The sequence below is a fragment of the Gavialis gangeticus genome, unplaced genomic scaffold (assembly GCF_001723915.1).
Source record: "Gavialis gangeticus isolate Ggan-Ray unplaced genomic scaffold, GavGan_comp1, whole genome shotgun sequence".
Classification (NCBI taxonomy): Eukaryota; Metazoa; Chordata; order Crocodylia; family Gavialidae; genus Gavialis; species Gavialis gangeticus.
The window spans coordinates 181,918,376-181,936,767 of NW_017729024.1; the positions used below are offsets into that span (position 1 = coordinate 181,918,376).

At 41.1% G+C, this 18,392-nt stretch overlaps 1 protein-coding gene across 1 annotated transcript in view; it reads left to right on the forward strand.

Annotated features, from left to right (window-relative positions):
- Positions 1-14,508, forward strand: part of ATP8B1 (ATPase phospholipid transporting 8B1) — a 57,696-nt gene extending 43,188 nt beyond the window's left edge. Inside the window, exons 19-27 of the mRNA XM_019518167.1 lie at positions 2,720-2,795; positions 3,351-3,483; positions 5,494-5,779; positions 6,610-6,833; positions 8,770-8,853; positions 9,662-9,907; positions 10,384-10,522; positions 12,225-12,355; positions 12,812-14,508. Coding sequence (XP_019373712.1) covers positions 2,720-2,795; positions 3,351-3,483; positions 5,494-5,779; positions 6,610-6,833; positions 8,770-8,853; positions 9,662-9,907; positions 10,384-10,522; positions 12,225-12,355; positions 12,812-13,042 — 1,550 coding nt within the window. The 3' untranslated portion in view covers positions 13,043-14,508. The remainder of the gene's footprint in view (positions 1-2,719; positions 2,796-3,350; positions 3,484-5,493; positions 5,780-6,609; positions 6,834-8,769; positions 8,854-9,661; positions 9,908-10,383; positions 10,523-12,224; positions 12,356-12,811) is intronic.
- Positions 14,509-18,392: the final 3,884 nt, after the last annotated feature.

Below are 18,392 nucleotides of genomic sequence, written 5' to 3' on the forward strand. Positions count from 1 at the left end.
CCTTCCCCTAAGCCCCCTCTCCTTCCCCCCAATGTCTGTACTTAGCCAGATTCAAGCATGTAGTTTCTTAACCTGTGTCATTCAGGCTGGATCTTTGCCATGGAGACATGTGATCTGGCCCACAGACAAGGGACTTTAGTGGTGGTGGGGCTTCGGCAGTAGCTGCCTTCCCATGCTGTTGTGGGAGGGAAAAGCACCAGCTAGGCACACTCCCTGTACCACTGCAGGGAAAAGTAGTAGTGGTGGCTAGGTCCCAGTGCCTGCACATCTCTAACCCAAACCTGGTCACTCTGGCTCACAGCCAGTAAAGGTTTCCCACTGCTATCTTAAAGTATTTTTTAATTAAGACCAGAGAGGTTTCTAAAAGATGTGCAACATCTCCCACAGAATTTCTGCTTGATGCAGAATTTATTGGTATAGCAGGTTGGACTAAGTGATGACAATAGCCTTAAAGCTATGAGTGCTTTCTAGGGAAAAGTCTGACCATATTTTTCCAGGGGAAAAGCAGTGTTTACAATTCACTACGCACTAATTTACTTTTCCAGTTGTATGGGTATCTGACCAGAAAGTAATTCCAAATACAGAGACACCACTTTTAAAAAAAAGCCTGTTGCTGTTTCCATTTTAAATTTTCCCTTTCCATGGATGAGAGACCTGGCTGAGCTTAATCGCATGTGATTCTCTCTCTCTCTCTCTCTCTCTCTCTCTCTCTCTCTCTCTCTCTCTCTCTCTTTTTTTAAAGCTGCCAGCTCAGAGAGGAGACATCTCTTCTAAGATGACAAGACATGCAGTATTGGGTTAATGAATTCTACAAGCAATAAATTATTTAGAGCTTTACAAACCGTAATTAGCCTTCACAACACCTTTAGGTAGCAGAGAGGTTATTTTTCCTGTCTCCTACTCTCCTTGGTCCCAGCCTTTCCTCCCATCCATTCCTTATCTAGCAAGTCCAAACTCTTTGTCCCAATCTATTCCTTTGCTTTCTCAGCCTGGTTTTTGTCTCATCAACATCAAATCTGACTTCTTCCTTTTCCGTACTGCCTGTGTCAGAGCTTTCTTCTGAGAGACCACGTTCCTTGCTCTGTGTCCAGACCCACAACATCCTGAAGGAGTCATTACTGGAAAAGGTCAGCTTTGCTGGTATAAACCTGCTCTGGAGCATACTTAGTTGCTCTGTGGGGATGCAGCATGCAGTTTTATTGCATGTAGGATAGGTGAGGAGCATGCTTACTGAGGATGGAATAACAGGCCAGGTTGTGTAATGTGAAATCCCTGCTACAAAGAATAGGAGGCTAGAGCATTTCAAAGAAATCTTATATTCAAGAATATAACATTGGTAAAACACTTTTTTCCCCTAGTTTTGCTCTTGGAAGTGACTGCACTGGTATGACTAAAATGTATTAAAAAAAATCAGCCCAAGGCTCAGCATTGTAAAATTTTAATCGTTTGAGCTGAAATTTTTAAGTTATAAGTAACTGAAATAGGGTTCCATTGGAAAAATGTCTGGCAACTTAAATAAGAGGTTATAGTAATAACCTCAGTTGTATTAATAATGTTTGAATCAGGGAGTGTGACATGCCCCAACTCCAGAGATGGCCTGGGTGCACCTTTGAGATACTCCTGGGGTGCCTCCCTTCTGGGGTGCCTTTCTGCCCTGAATCCCTCCCCCACCCCCTGCTGTCTGGTGCTTGGCCACTGAGAACCGGCTGAGATGTGCTGGGGTGAATTTCTTGGCCTGTGGCACCTCAGCCTTGCCTGTCTCACCCCATCTCATTCTCGCTAGCTCTTAGCAGAGGGGATTTTGCCAGTTAGAAGAATCATAACTTTGTCTAGTTGTGCACTCAAAGATGGATCCCCTTTTCCATAGCATGGGCAAGCCTGTATGGGCAAATGCTCTGGAATTACAGTTAACACTGAAAATTAGGGAGTAAAAAATAACAATAACGATTTTTAAATAATAGAAAAAAACAGCCTAAGAAATCAGTAACTATATACCGAAATACAGAAAGAGATACAAAAACAAGCAAAAGGAAACAGAACAGTAATCTGTTCTTATCCTGCACCTTAAACCCATGGATGCAGTCCCTAGCCAGCTTCAAGAGGTTAAAAAGCAGCGTTTTGTCCCTGACACCCCAGCCAGAGCCTCCTGCAAGTTGTCCTGTCAGCTTCTTTACTTAGTCCTCCAGGGTGCAGGACTACAGCCTCCCCTGTGCCCCAGGAAGAGTGAAGTCAAAGTCATGCTCCCAAGGCTTATCTAGCTGTTCACACATATCACCTCTTGGACTATTGGGAGGCTTCCACTGTAACTTTATGCCATGGCAGAAATCATTCCTGATCTAGTCAGAATTCTGGAAAGACCTTCCCCAAAAGCTATTTTTCACTTGCCACAGTTGCATTTGCTACATCTGTTCATGTAATTTAAACCAGTATTTATTTTATGCTAACTTCTTTGTTTAATGAGAGTTGTGTAAGTTATTCTTCCACTTTTCAAGCCCTACTTTTCCTAGAGCAGATGAGATAAGTATTGCTGCAGAAATGATGTACTGACTTGCTTTTCTCCTTTGTACTTAATTGTCCACTGTCCTACATATCCCTGTGCATGCCAGTTCAAAGGGAGAATTTTGTTAGTTAAAATAAAAACAAGTGTTCTGTTTTTAAGCTTAGTCGCTTACGAAGTTCTCATTACAAAATTTAACTAGCTCTGCATTTTTAATGACAGAAACTGCTGAAAATATTGGATTTTCCTGTGAGCTTCTAACAGAGGAAACTACTATCTGCTACGGAGAAGATGTCAGGTCAGTCTAAAGTGTGCAGGACTTCTTTTGGATAGACTTTTTTTTTGGTAACAATATCATTCCTGAGAGTTGTTTTTAGGGCAGATATTGAAATGTTCTTTCCTTAAAAGTAACTAAAGGTAACAGAATTTTGAGGTTCCAAGATAATATGATTTGGGTGGAATTTATCTAGAACACCAGAAATTAGATGCTAGAGGTTTAAGATTGCATAGCATTTTTAGATAGAAAGTGGTCAGAACTTTACCTTTCTTATTTGGAAAAGAGCATCAGTATTTAAGCCGTGTGATGCACCATCTCTGAGCCAGTGCTGTCCCTGTGTGTCCTAGCATGTAGAAGAGCTGCCTACTATATTGTTAAAAACATCTTGCAGCATATGCTATGTGCCTTTCCCAGATCACTTTCTAGGTCTGTCTGCCTAGTTCAAGGTTTATCTTTAGATTTGCTATAGATGCTGTGATGAACACTAACTATGAAAGTCACCGTGAACATTAGTATTTACCTTAAGATGTTTGTTTTAGGTGAATTATATTGATTCGTATGCATTCATTTTCCCAGTGCACTTCTACAAACAAGGCTTGAAAACGAGAGGAACAGAGCTGGATCAAACACACAGTCCTCACAAAGAACTACTGAACCTTTCTTTCAGTCTGGTAGAAATCGTGCTTTGATAATCACTGGTTCCTGGCTGGTACGTGAAAAATGGGGATTTGGGGAGGTTCATGACAGTCCAGAGTCTACTAGTGGAGTATTTTGGAACCTCATGCCTTTTCTAATCAAGGGTCTTCTCATTCATTAGACTGCTATGCTAAAGCACTGGATGAAAGCTGTTTAACTTCTTTGTCTTGCTTTCTTCCCTCTATAAAATGTGGTTAATATTTGCCAGACTTTGAAGTATTTTTGAAGACTAGGAATGAAAAGCCCTTGATTTAAAATAATAATATGCCTTGTATTTATGATAATCTTTTATTAATCATAATCAAAACAAAATATCACCAATAAATACTTTTTGACTGATACCAATAGCTGAGTTTTAACCAGCCATGTTGGTTGATACAGATCCGATTGCCAGTATGCAGCCCAGCAGCTTGGAGGGCAGTGTCCAGCTGGTAAGTCTGGGGAGGGAGTGGGGCAGGAGCATGGGGTGGTGTAGGTTGAGGCCCCCACAGTGAGGGAGGGAGTGGGGCTGGGGCTGGGACAGGTGCTGCCCAGTCAGGGCGGGGTGTGGGATGGATCCATGGGGGGCGCAGGAGGTGGGAAGGGGGTCAGCTCCCTGTCCTGCATGCAGCCCTGGGGCAGGCATGGGGGGCATGTGCCCCTTGGATTTGTGCATGGGGTGATGGCAGGTTGCCTGCTGTGGGCTTGGGGCCAGGGTCTGTGCTGGCCTCTTCCTGGTGGGAGCTGGCCCGTGGCTGTGTTCAGGGCAGGCAGCGGCAGTGATGGGAGGGGGGCTATAGGGTGGGCTACAGCCACCCCAAAATTCGCCATAGACCAGCCCTAGCCCAGCCCACACCAGGAAGAGGTCGGCACAGACCCCAGCCCTGAGCCCACAGTCTGCCCTCACCCTGTACACAATGCCTTCCCCAGGGGTGTGTGTAGGGTGGGGAGCTGCTTCCTCCCCCCCACCCTCCATAAGCCACCTGCAGCTCCATCCCACACCCTGCCCTGCCCCTGCTGGGTAGCGCCTACCCCTGTCCCAGCCCCACTCCTTCCCTCAATGTAGGGGCCTCAATCTGCACCCCCATGCCCCTTTCCTATCCCACTCTTCCTCCCCCACAAACTAACCGGGCGGACACTGCTCTCCAAGCTGCAGGGCTGCATTCCTGGCCATGTGCATGTTGTGTCTGTGTGCATGCACGCGGCATTTATTGGGGACGTTATTGGCCACGTCGGCCAAAAAAAAGCCGATCGCCGATAGTGTCAATTTTTCTTTCATCAGTGCCGATATGATATGGACTGATTTATATCAGTGGACTTCTATTAAATATTCATTCCATTTTTAAAATAAGATTCTTAACCAGGGAACACTAATCCTAAAAACAAAATCTGAAAGATGCAAAATAAGATTTCTTTTTTTCCAAATGAAACTGCCCTGAACCAGATCCTAGTCATAACCTGATAGTAGCAACAGAGTTGGAGGTTCTGAACGAAGTGACAGAAATAAAGACACAGGTTCATATGATGCTGTTACAAGAGTTTAAAAACCACTGAAGGACTTTCAATCAAAGAGCCACTACTTAACAATCCAAGTACTGGCAAGTCTCTTATTAGCAGAATTCTGTAAGGACAACAATTGAGGAGCTGGACCAGCAAAAAACTGATGTAAAACTATTCAGATGAGAAGTGCCTGTTTAACCGAAGTTATCACCTTGGGCTCAAATCCAGCTCCCCATCAGATTGGTCAAATGCCCATGAGACTATTTGGATTAAGGGGAAGAGGGTCCTCTTCCTCCTCCTCCAGCATCAACCAGATGCTAGGTCTCGTTGTTTTTTACCAAATAATTTTTTAGACTTGCATCACAAGGAACACTTAACTGCCTACAGTTGGAGTTGTATGTGGGCCTCATTGTCTCAAACAGGTAACAACAAAAATCGAAACCAAAATAATACTTTAAAAATGATGAGATTCTGCTTAATGTTAGGCCACAGGGTGTGCTCAGAACTTGCATTAACTTTACCACTATGTTTTGTGTGTACGCAGAATGAAATCCTGTTAGAGAAGAAAAAGAAGAAAAAGAAACTAAAATTGAAATTCCCCAAAACAGCAGAAGAGAAACAGATGCGTATTGAGACCAGAAGGAGAGCTGAAGTTAACAAAGAACAGCAGCAAAGGAACTTTGTAGATCTAGCATGCGAGTGCAGGGCAGTGATCTGCTGTCGAGTTACTCCTAAACAAAAAGCAATGGTGGTGGAGCTGGTGAAGAAATACAAGAAAGCTATTACTTTGGCTATTGGGGATGGTGCTAATGATGTAAACATGATTAAAAGTAAGTCACCTATAAAGCTTCCCTATGTTTCTTTTCTTTTCCTGAAGCTTTTGGATTAGTTTAATGAAATTGCTATTTTAACTTATCCAGGCAGTTTCTAAGAACTGAGAAAAGGAATTTTTACATGCAGAAGTTCATTGCAAGTGTTAACATCATCATTGTTCAAGTATTCATTTATCTTTGTTGGCATGCCTTTTAAAGGAAAGGAAACACTTTTTTTTGGTGACATGTTCAACAGATTTCACATTTACATCTATATTTTTTATCATTACTGAACTTCTTTGAAGACCTAAGATTCATGCACGCTTCATAGTCGATAATTCCTCTCCTACCATCTTTATCCCATCATTAGTTCACATCTTAATCTTGACTAGAAGCTCCTTGGCATAGGGCTTCTATATTTGGTCTATAAGATATCAAGCATTTATTGTATAAGTAACTTCAGTGTTATTTCCATTTCAAGCAAAATGTACTTGTTTATTTCTAAACATTTATTTTCTTTATATCAAACATTTTTGTTGTCCAGTCTGTTTTCTGATTTTCTATATTCGGCATGAATCTTGGTGGTAGTCCAAGTAGATCTGAATTTTTAAGCCATAAATAGAAGCTTAAGAATAGGTAGCAGGAAAAGATTTTGTCTTGGAAATGTTAGTCCTTAATAGGTCTTCCTGTACTTAAAGAACAGTTGGGGCTGGAGAAATTGATGGTAGGTAATGGGAATAATTTAATGATTTAGGCAAGTTGGGATCTTAATGTGCATCTGGACTTATTCAGTAGTGTATCGTGTTTCATTGAGATCTTATTGTCTGCATTTTTTGGTTAAATTTTAGCTGCCCACATTGGTGTTGGAATTAGTGGCCAAGAAGGCATGCAAGCTGTCATGTCAAGTGACTATTCTTTTGGACAATTCAGATACCTCCAAAGACTGCTATTAGTTCATGGCCGATGGTCTTATATAAGGATGTGCAAGTTCCTACGATACTTCTTCTATAAAAACTTTGCATTTACACTAGTGCATTTCTGGTATTCATTCTTCAATGGCTATTCTGCCCAGGTAAGAGAAAGCATGTACATGTCTAACAGGAATGAGAAAATACTTCCTTTTGGGCAATACAAAATAGTGAAGACTGAATTAGAAATGGCAAGGATGTAATTCAGGTGAACATCCTTAAAGGTTGTTTAGCATTAAAACTTCCAGATCATTGATTCATACTTCCTTTATTGCTCTTGACTTGTAGATCATAATGACTTTTTATAGAGACACAACTTGTCTTAACCTTCACAAATGTGTAACACTTTTTTCGGTATGAATCAATATAGTGTATCATGTGTACACAAAAAAGATATAGTAAAGAATAGTTTTATGGATAGTTGGCCATTACAGCATAAAGCTTAAAATCAATAGTGTATCTGTGTCGTGAATATTGAGATATTAGATGAGGGAACGGGGAAAAAACAGCTCCCTGTTTTGCTGTTTGTGAAGCATCCTGTTCCCTTCACCTTCAAAAAGCCTGAAAAAGTCCTTCATATTTTATCTTATCAAATGTTTTTTTGTCCCAATTACTGAAATTTCTGTTTATTGCAAATTTTACAGTTGACAGCCTATAGAACCCTACATAGATATTCTTGTATCATTTGTGGATCTCATGTACTACATTAGTTCAGACAAAGTTCCCCAGGACTTTACAATCAAAGACCATAGTCCTGTTGCCTGTCCAATCCATGTGGACCTGCTTGCAGGCTCAGGACCTCCATGATAAAAGTATCTCTAGTGAGACCTATAGGGTTACTTGAATGATTAAGGGTCTGCAGGATTTTCCTTTAATAGAGACTTTACAAATGCAGGAGGGAGACTGCAGCCATCAGAGTTCAGGAGACTCCTTTTTAAACCTCTCTAACATTTGGTTCCGTCTCCAGCATGCCAATCCCAGCAGACACTCAAGACAGAAAATCAAGTGAATGATATCTGTAGTATGGGGGAAACGTAGAATCACTCTCTCTTGTTCTCACTTCTGTGTTTGCCTGTGTGCATGCATACGTTTTTCTACTATGGGGTCTTTACTTTAGGATTCTTGTGACTGATATTTGTTGCCTGTGAGAAGTCAAAGTTCTGTTAAATCATAGATGTTTCCTTAGCAATCAGATAGACAACAACTAAAATAAAATTACTTTTATGGGAGAAGTAAAGACTCCCATAGAAAGAAAATTGATTTCATGCAGGGTATAAATTGCAGTACGTAAATTCTCCAAACCAAATAGCTGATCTATGTGATGAAAAGTAAAGAGTGAAAATAACCGATTAAAGAATATTTTTGTTTTTCTAACCCAGTGCTGGTCAGTTTCAATGTTCTTTTATCGGAAACTGTCCATGAGAACATAAATAATGCTAACTTCTCATTTAAAACCACAACAAAAAACCCCCAAAACACAGCATTTTAAATGGGTCAGATATTTATTGACACCTTTTACAATAAATGTTTTGGGTGTCAGCATTTCACTGGAATTGGGCCCCAAGATGCATTTATTTTTGCAAGATTTTTTTTTTCACTTTTTGTTCTGATTTTAGTGTGCTAGAATTTTTCTTGAAACAAAGTCCAAGTTTTGACACATGCTGGTTTTTGTCTGAGGTGTCAGTTCTCTGTTTTTACAGCATACTTATTATCAACATCTGCCTTTTGATATTCTCAGGCAGTTATGACTGATTTCAGTGGAAGCTTGTGTGTATCCAAGGAAAGAGTGTTGTCCTTTGTTGCTCATCTGTATCATAGGGTCTTATGATTAAAAAAAAGTAAAAAATCAAGGGGGAGTATGATTTGACAAGTGCATAAAGAGATGTGATGAAGGGATGGATAGGTTAATGGATCATTTATCGTATCAAATGGGTAATTCAGTCAGCTTTGTTAATATTCTAGTGTTGATTGTGAATTTCTACTAAGTTTCTACTAAATATAATTGTTTTAACTAATAAATCAACCAACTTTATTTTTCAGACAGCTTATGAAGACTGGTTTATCACACTTTACAATGTACTGTATTCCAGTCTTCCAGTTCTTCTAGTTGGCTTGCTTGACCAGGTATGCTGCCAAAATTATTCACGTGAATTTTAGAAGCAGACATTAAAGCAAAATTATGAGTAAATATGTGTCAAGTGAATCTTACTTGTCCTGGATTAGAGAGGATATGATCTAATCAATTTCAGTATTGTATTAGTGTACTAATCTGCTGTAAATATTAGCAGATAGCTTTTTCCCTTTTTTGTTAATGAAAATAAAACTATAAATGTTCCACTAATTAAAACAAATATTGAGGAATAACAAGTGCTATAATTTTGTTACTTAGTCACAAGATAAAGATATAGAACTATAAGAGATATACTGGGCCATATAATTTAGTTCAGGGGTTTTCAACCTTTTTTTTGAGGAGTGTAGCCCTTCTGGTGAGTACCCCTCCTGGTGGGTACCCCTTTCCGGATGTGGAGCAGAGGGGAGGGGGGACCCCCTGCAGCCGAATGTGAAGTGGTGCTGTGGCATGCCACATACTCCCTGGGGCCTTCCCAAGTACCCCCAGGGGTATGCCTACCCCCAGTTGACAACCTCTGATCTAGTCTGTTGCAGGTAGCCATCTCTTTTCAGCCTCTTGTGAGCTAAAATCAAGTGTAATCTCAGTCTCAGACTGATCAAGCTCCATATCAAAGCTTTTGCCAGCCCTCTCCTTATTGGAACCTACTTGTATTTTCTAGCCAAAATGTATTCATGGCCAGGCCAGCTGTTGGGTTGACCTTGCTAGCTCCTCTAACAACCCACTCCAAAACGCAAAGTAGAGAAAATTTGTACAAAGTATAGCACTGACATTTCTAATTCCAGTAACTTTCCCTCTATTAAGGATGTGAGTGATAAACTGAGTCTTCGGTTCCCTGGCTTGTATATATCTGGACAGAAAGATCTCCTGTTTAACTACAAGAAGTTCTTTGTAAGTTTGATCCATGGAATTATCACATCACTGATTATTTTCTTCATACCATATGGAGCTTACCTTCAAACCATGGGTCAAGATGGAGAGGCACCTTCAGATTACCAGTCTTTCGCAGTTACGACAGCCTCTTCCCTTGTAATTGCAGTGAATTTTCAGGTAAGTAGATCTACAGCAGGGGTGGGGCTGGATGCCCATGGGGCTGGATGTGGCCCGCTAGGCCATTCTATCTGGCCCGCAGGGCCCCTAAAAAATTTAGAAAATTAATATTTATCTGGCTGCCTATCATGCAGCCCTCAATGCCTTGCCAAAACTCAGTAAGCGGCTCTCTGCCCAAAATAATTGCCCACCCCTGATCTACAGTGACGATTTCACTTACACCTCTTTCTTTCAGAGAAAAAAGCTAATATGTGAAATGTCTTTATATTTTTAACAATTCATACCATTCCACCTTTGCTTGTTTAATTATTATGTTTCCCTCCAGTACACTTCTTCAAAATATTCCAAAATGTATTATATCTACAAAGTAAAGGGGGTTTTAAATAACAAATATCAGTTTTCAGCATATTAAACTGTATGCCTCTGGATTTTTTTTTTTAATTTTTGAATTCATGGTGGATTTGATTTACTTTCAGATTGGTTTGGATACATCTTACTGGACTTTTGTTAATGCATTCTCAATATTTGGGAGTATTGCACTTTATTTTGGTATCATGTTTGACCTTCACAGTGCTGGAATACATGTTCTCTTCCCATCAAGCTTTCAGTTTACAGGTCAGTTTTTTGTTCTGTACAGTGTTGTTACATATAAAGCTAACTTATTTCTAATTCAATAGTAAAATACATCTGCTAGGGCACATCTACATGGGCCACGAGGTTTTTGCTCCACAGTGTATTGCTCCCTGGAAGCTCCCAGGTATGTGGTTTACATGTGCACCCAGAGCGCAGCACATTGAGCCAGGTCATAGCAGCCCCGGCTGGCAGAGGGTCTTGGAGGGTCAGCCTGCCAGCCTGGGCTGCTCCGGTGGGGCTCACTGTGCTGCGGAGGGCTGCCTGGGGCGTGAGGGTGCTTCAGTGCAAGGCTAGGCAGCAGGCAGCTCCGGCACTGAAGCATCCTCATGCCCCAGCCAGCCAGGCAATGTTTACATGTGTACTGCTGTTCACGAAAAAACTCCTCAGCAAGGTATTTACAAGTTCTACCCTGCTGCAGAGTTTATTAGTTTCCTGTGCCCTAATAGGGGCTCATATGTAGACGCTGAGACATTTACTGCACGTTTAATTAGTCAACTGCACAGTGAACGTCTCATGTACACATGCCCCTAGAGAACTTGTTCCTTCCTATATAGTATATATTTCAGCCTTTGTTTTCTTGGAAGTAAGTGCTTCCATTTTTTTAGAATTTTATTCTAGCTGGTTTCTTAAACATTTTTGATTACAGCTGAAGATTTAACTGGTACAGTATTTTTATATTAAATTAACTATTAACTAATTATCTTTGGTACTTGCACATATTACAGTGATTCTAGAGGTTTCTCTTAACTGCGGTTTTTGCTTTTAAAGACTAGTACAGAATCCACATTGCAGTTAAATATTTGTTTTTCCCTAATTTGTCTCTTTACAAGAACATTAATTGTTAATTGGCAGAATTGAAAATGAAGCAAGTATTGTAAGTTTTGTGCCAGGCTTGTTGGTTGGTTAGAAAAAGAAATACATGATACAAAGACTAAAATTTGCTTACAGAGTGGCTTAGTTTTGGACTAGAGGCTTTTTAAAAAAAATACTAATCCTTGTGCAAATATTTGTTTAATGTGAAATTGAAAGAAAAATGCTTGCATCATATTTTTAGTAGTAGCTTTTTTTAAATGAACAATTATGTTCTGGTACACAATTGTAATGTAACTCAGGAATTTGGGTTTTCATTTTCTGGGATGTGTAAGTATGGTTCTACTTAAATTGCGGAGGAACTAAACAATTTTCGTAGGCTGGTCATGGCCTAAATAGCGAATTTTGTGGATATTTCCTGGATGAAGGTTTAGATATACTAATGTATGCTTACCTTAATAAAAACAATCCATTAAGGTAGGCACCTATGCCCTGGTGGGGGCGGGAGGGATGGGGGGATGAATGCAACCTTGTGTGTATCTGGAACCAAGCAGAGCAGCCCTTGGCAAGGCAACTGCTGCCTTTCATGCTAACATGTCAGCCAGCGCTTCCCCCCTCTCTTCCCTTCCTGGGTGGGCTGCAAGGCCAGGCCAAAGTGGTAGTGAGAACCACTGGGGAACCAGCATTTTATTTTTACTATTTTTTTAAGTTGATTTTGTGGACAATCCCATATTTTGCATTTTCTGCAAAATCCTGGAACTGTGAATTGAGTAGACCCTCATGTATGAACAACGGTTGAATATAAAATGTATAATGGCGGGTCATAAAAAAACAAACATAAAAAGATGAACTTATTTTCACCTCTTATTAACAGGGACCGCTCCAAATGCTCTTAGGCAGCCCTACCTCTGGCTGACCATAATTTTATCAGTAGCTGTTTGCTTGCTTCCTGTTGTTGCACTACGATTTTTGTCAATGACGATCTGGCCTTCAGAAAGTGATAAAGTAAGTAGAAATGTTCAGAATTTTCTTATAGAGCATTTACCTAAAGTTGGTGTTTGGAACACTTGTTACCTTTAAGAAAATAGCCTTTTTTGTTAGGACGGTGCATTTTGGCTTCTACAGCAGCCTGAGTGCCAGACAGTTCACCAACTTCAGTAGACGCATAGATGTGTTAATGTACAGCATGCCCAGGCTAATTTTGAAGGCATTTAAAGCCAATAAGAATGCAAAATAAAACATTTTTAAAAGATGCCCCTCCCCCCAAAAAAACTTTGATGTGCCACACTATATGGTCCTTCTTTTAATACTGCTGGAAAACGAAAATAAAGAAAAACCTTTTCTAATAAGCATGTAGCACTTAGCAGCACATTATTTTCCAAGATAATGTTAGCAGATAAGATCTTTCCCCAACCATCCCCTCCTCTAATTCAACCTATTGTGCCATTTCCTTTTACGAAGATTCAGAAGAACCGTAAGAAGTACAAGATCGAGGAGGAACAGTGGAAGCCAAGGCCGAGTGCTTTTCGTCGAGGGATATCAGGCCGTCGTTCTGCCTACGCCTTCTCCCATCAGCGGGGATATGCTGACCTCATTGCTTCTGGGCGCAGCATACGTAAAAAACGAGCTCCTTTAGACACTGTACTAGGCAACAGCATGGCAGAAATTAGACAAGCTGCTGAAATGAGCTGATTTTTCTGGTCCTTGGAGAAAGGCTGTTCTCTAAGTGATTGCACAAAGATTGTTGGGGTTTTTGTTTTTTATCGAAGACTCAGGATTTTTTTTAAATAAAACTAAATCCCACCAGGATATGAAGACTGTACATTTTTCTTACAAAACTACTTGGATTGGGACTATTGAAGAATAGAAAGGCCCAGAGGGCTTTTTTTAAATATATATTCTAATTAGTCCTTGTGCAAATATTTGCTGAATGTGAAGGATGTTGTAATGTAGGGTTTAAAAAACTCAGCATTGTAATTTTTAGTGAAGCATGAAACTGCAAAACTTTTTCACTTTTTATTAGAATACCACCATAGAATTGCAGCTAACATTTCATATTTTGACTCTAAAGTGGGAACTGAAGCAGTCAAAGTGTGCGCCATTTTGTTAAGCAGCTCAGTTTACAATGATAACAGTGAACTGGAGAAAACTGGGTTTTGTGGGGCAGGTTAGTGGGGAGAGATGCATTCAGTCTGATTTTCTTGTACAGCTGAAATTAACCTGTGTTGTAGCTTGATTTAGTTCTCCTCAGATACCTGGTGGAAGATTAACACATTTTATTAAGACATCTGCAATTTATAGATATGGTTTCAATTGATTTCTGTTTACTAAACAGCTAACAATAGCCTATTGCACTAACTCTGTCTTATTCTTTTTTGGCACCTTGTCAATGCTACTGGCTGCTTATTCTTTTGTAAGTAACTGCTTGGTGTGCAAAGAAATCTGAAAACCAGGTGAAGACTTACCTGGATTTTTGTAAATTTTTCCCTGTGCCTGTCTACTTGTACAGTATTTTTATGAAGAGATATTTGGTCATTGGAGACCTGCCTTTTGAATTGACAAATGTGTTTGTTCATTTCAGTTGTGTTTCAAAATGTAAGGGTTTTTTTCCTTTTTTTAGGAATAGATAAGAGAATAATTCACTTTCAGGCTGAACATACTTCACATGGTAGTTAGTAAATAATATCTTCTAACTGTAAAAAGTGTTTTGTGTTTTTAAACCTTTTGCACATACATTCACGTAGTGTCTTCAAAATAAGGTGTATAAATAGTTCACTCTTTTATCAACTTAGTCTTATTTTGACAATTATTCAAATGTTTGTAGAATATAAACACAGTGTACAGTTAACATTTTAGATGTGGGCAAAAGTGTACATTTCATAATTTTACTCTAAGTAAAAACAAAAATGTTTACAGCTTTTCTTTTAATAAGTATGTAGATGGGAGTAGGATAGGTTGGTCTTTTTTAAGAAAAAGCAGTGTGTATAATTTCCACTTCTCACTGAGATGGGAGTAACTGGTAAAATAAGTCTCACACATCTAAACAGGGTGCAATAACAGTTGTAATATGCATATGACTGTGGATACACTCCATTTACTTGTAAATGAAACATAAAATGTAAAATATTTGTTTAAAGATAATAAACACTTTCATAATATCTCGTCAACTTTTATCTTTTTACCAGCATGGAAAACAAACTAGGTTTGATCATTTTAAATGTTTTGTGTGAATATTAAATGGTACTGCCCATGTACTCAACCTATTCTGCACACACGTGTTTTGATAAAGCTGGTGATGCCACAAATTTGGTCTTGAGTTTGCAGGGTGAGGAGTTGTTTCTGCAAGCAAGTATTCAGTTGATAGCTTGGAAGAGAACTTCAAAGGCTTGTCAAGGCATAACAAAGATTGCAAGTCATGCAAATGATCACCTTACAGCGGTGGTCAGCAATGTTTTCTGGCTGGGGGCTGAAATGACCCACCTCAGTCTGAGGTACATGGGCACTAGAAACCAGCCACCCTCGCCGCTTCTCCTTGCTGTTCGACTGCAGCATGGTCCAAGGAGAGCTCCCTCTGTGCCTAAGTCCTGCATGCCCAGCTGCAGCACAGTGTATGGAGAGCTCCCCCTCTGCCAAAGTCCCAGGTGCCTGACTATGGCACAGCATGGGCAGAGCTTCCCCTCTGCCAAAACCCTGAGTGCAGGAAGAGCCCCTTATCTCCAAATGCTGCCAAAGCCCTGGTTCTGTGGGCTACATCTGGCCTGCAGGCTTTAAATTGCCAACTCTTGTCATGTAGCAAAAATGTTTGTGTAAATGTTGTTGAAAGATAAGAAAGCAGCTTTCATTTCCGCAATAGGCGGTAAATGAATAAAGTGTACTGTTGAAAGCTTAATATTCGTTACACAGTGCAGAATCTATATTTTAAGAAGTGAAGAGGTGCACAAGTCTTTCTCTTATGGTGATCCAAGTTGCAGTTGGTGCTTTTATTCATTTCTTCTTGGCAAGGGGTTATTTTTACTATTGCTATTATGATAGTGCTGGCCATGGAGCCAAACTGATAGGTATTACACTGGTATAACCTTGCAACAGAAAGGTCCTTCTTCAAGGAGCTTATAAGCTAATTGGAATGCAAGAGATTGAGATGCGGTGACAATGTCCTTATCTTTCAGATGTAGTCTGCAACATAATTTTCCACATCTCTGCCCCTTGAAGGTTGAAACATATCCATCTGCTCTATGTAGGGCTGCAACTTCAAAATGTTCACCCGTACCCGTGGCAGTTAGTTTGGGATTTGGGAGTCTGCTTGGGTGCCTGTAGACATGCAGGACACTTGCTCTGATGCACTGTAATTACAGTGTGTTGGAGCAGACTCGATTAATTGAATCTGCTGGCGCGTGTTAATTTGCATGCTCCAGCAGCCTTGGTGTTTCGTGTATTCAGCATCCCCGCACTTCAAAACAGTGGCAGGGGTACTCTTAACTGAAGCTCATCGAATGAGCTTTAGGTGAAGTGCCCCCATTGCCATTTTGAAGCGTGGGGACAATGAATACACAAGACACTGTGGGGGCTTTAATTTGAGCGACTCTTGGGAGCATGTGTTAAAGACACCCCTTAATCAGTAGTGACTCATGCAGAGGGTTTGTTACAGCTGTGAGAGCTCTGAACCTGTCTACTGACTATAAGCTATTAGCATTTACATATTGGGAAATGTAGAAGCAGAGACTGTATTCACTGACACAGCACAGTAGAGAAGATTTAATGTTATGCCAAATATTGAAATTGTATTCTAGTGAATTTGGTAAACTCTCTTGCATGGAAAAACTTATTTGATATTGAGAGACCAGCAGTGGGAAACATCTAATGTTATTTTCTCTCTACCTTTACTGTCCTATCTTCTCTCGTTTTGTTGTTGTTGTTTTTAACTCTGCTGCCCCTTGTTTAGCTTCAGACTACTTTCCTTTCACACAAGTCTTCCTGTCTTCTTGGCGGTTCTTTGCAGACGAAATATTAGAAGGTAACTGCCCATGCCAGTTGCAGGACCGCTGGTCCAATAGCAGAGAGGCAAATCCTGCCGCAACAGTTACATGTGTATGGCTGATGGCTGCTAGATGAGGGCGTATCTTTCCTCCTCCTCCTCTATGCTGGCTCTGCGCTGACATTCGAAGAGGGCTGTTGCCTTTTTGATTTGGAGCTGCCAGGCATCATGATCTGCAGCCTGTTTGCCACAGTTTGTGGCCAATACTGCAGGCAGAAAAGGACCTCTTCAGGGTGTCCTTGAAGCGCTTATGTGGGGCCCATCTGTCACATTTCCCCATTGTCAGTTCCCTGTACAGCATGGCCTTTGGTAGGCAGTTGTTGTCCATCCAGGCCATGTGGCCTGCCTACCATAGCCGAGTCTGCAAGAGAATTGCCTTGATGCTGGTGGTATTGGCATATTGGTGACATAATCCTACCAGCAGATCTTGAGAACGTTGCAGAGGCAGTGCTAATGAAAGCGCTCAAGGAGATGTACATAGCAGTGATATAAGACCTAGGAGTTGGTCCTAGCGCTGTAGGAGTTGGGAGACTTGTTTCCTTCCTGCCTGTGCATGGGCATTTAAAGTGGAGTACAGTTTGCGCTAACTGGTCCCACTTTTTAGGCCGAAACTCACGTGCCTAGCGAACTAGGATGGCAGCAGAGAGATCTCCAGGCTGTAGGTTTAGTTTCAGAGTATCCTTCTCCTAGGTGAATTACCGAGCCAGGGCTAAAGAGTCCTACCTACCCTAGTTATTTGGGTTGGGTCACTATTTGTCTGGAACCTCACCTTGGACCTTACCGCCATGGGAGGCCCTACCAGGAAAAATTTCCATCACTCTCAGGACCATCAAGTCACTCAAGCTTCTCCACCATGATAAGGTTGCAATCCTGTTACCATATCATGAGGTGTTGCCTTCCTGTCTCCCTGCTCCTTACTGCTTTTCCTCATTACTGTGTCTTTGCAAGGGCACCAGGGGATGAAGACTTGCAGTACTTGGAAAGTAAGGTACTGGAAGAGATGGGACAGGAAGCCCAGGAAGCTACTGATTCATTGGGAATGATTTAAAAGGCAGTTGGGATTGCTCTGTATGTGCCAATGGCTGCATCGTAGCAAGTGGTCAGGGCTGTAGTTACCTTGCTTCTGTGCTGAGATAGGGATTCAGGTGATTAGTGGGTCATCCCACTCCATACCCCCCCACAAAAAGACATAGCTTTAGGGATGATCTCCTCTTTACCCACTGATCCCCTCCCCTCAGTTCACCAGGGATCACACCACTCCTTCAAACAGCCACACTGGGCTCCATTCTCCCCATTTTATCCACCTCTTTTCTTCAGCTCTTACCCCTTTTAAATCTCCTTCCTTTTTGACATGCAGGGCAATAGTTTGTCTAGCTATCTCTGTGGGACAGGGGAAAAAGAAGGGAGAAGGCCTGGTGCTAGGGTGGCCTGTTCCAGTAACTCCTCTGAAGGCAGATGTGCTGCCCACTGCAGTCTGTAGAACCAAGTTGGAGAAGTCAACCCTATGACTGCAAAGTAAATCAGAGAACAGTTGTATGGTATAGGAGGGGAGGAGGGCCTCAAACCCCAACACCCAGATCTGCAAAAGCAAAGTTCAGTGATCGTAGCAACTTAGACAAGGAATTTCTGAACAAAAAGCCTTGACTATCATGTGCCAACAGAGCACTGATTAACAGCATGGACCAAAATATATTCAGCAACTTCCCATTTGTGAACCCTAAAATGGAGAAGATACTTTCCTGAGGTTTGCCTCACCCAGCACTTTCCTCATTAAAGGAGTTCTGTGAGCTGGTTCGAGCAACACTTTTGTCAACTGAGAACATAACTAATTTGATCAAGAACCAGGACAGAAAAACACACCAGTGACAACTCAGAGGGCATTTGTCAATGTTCACTTGCTTGCTTTATGACTGTAGCACATACCAACCAAACTTCACTAATGGCCATGTTTCCTTGTAAACTTGCTATTGCTCCTGCCCTCACCTGCCCTCCCCTGCCCTCCCCTCAATA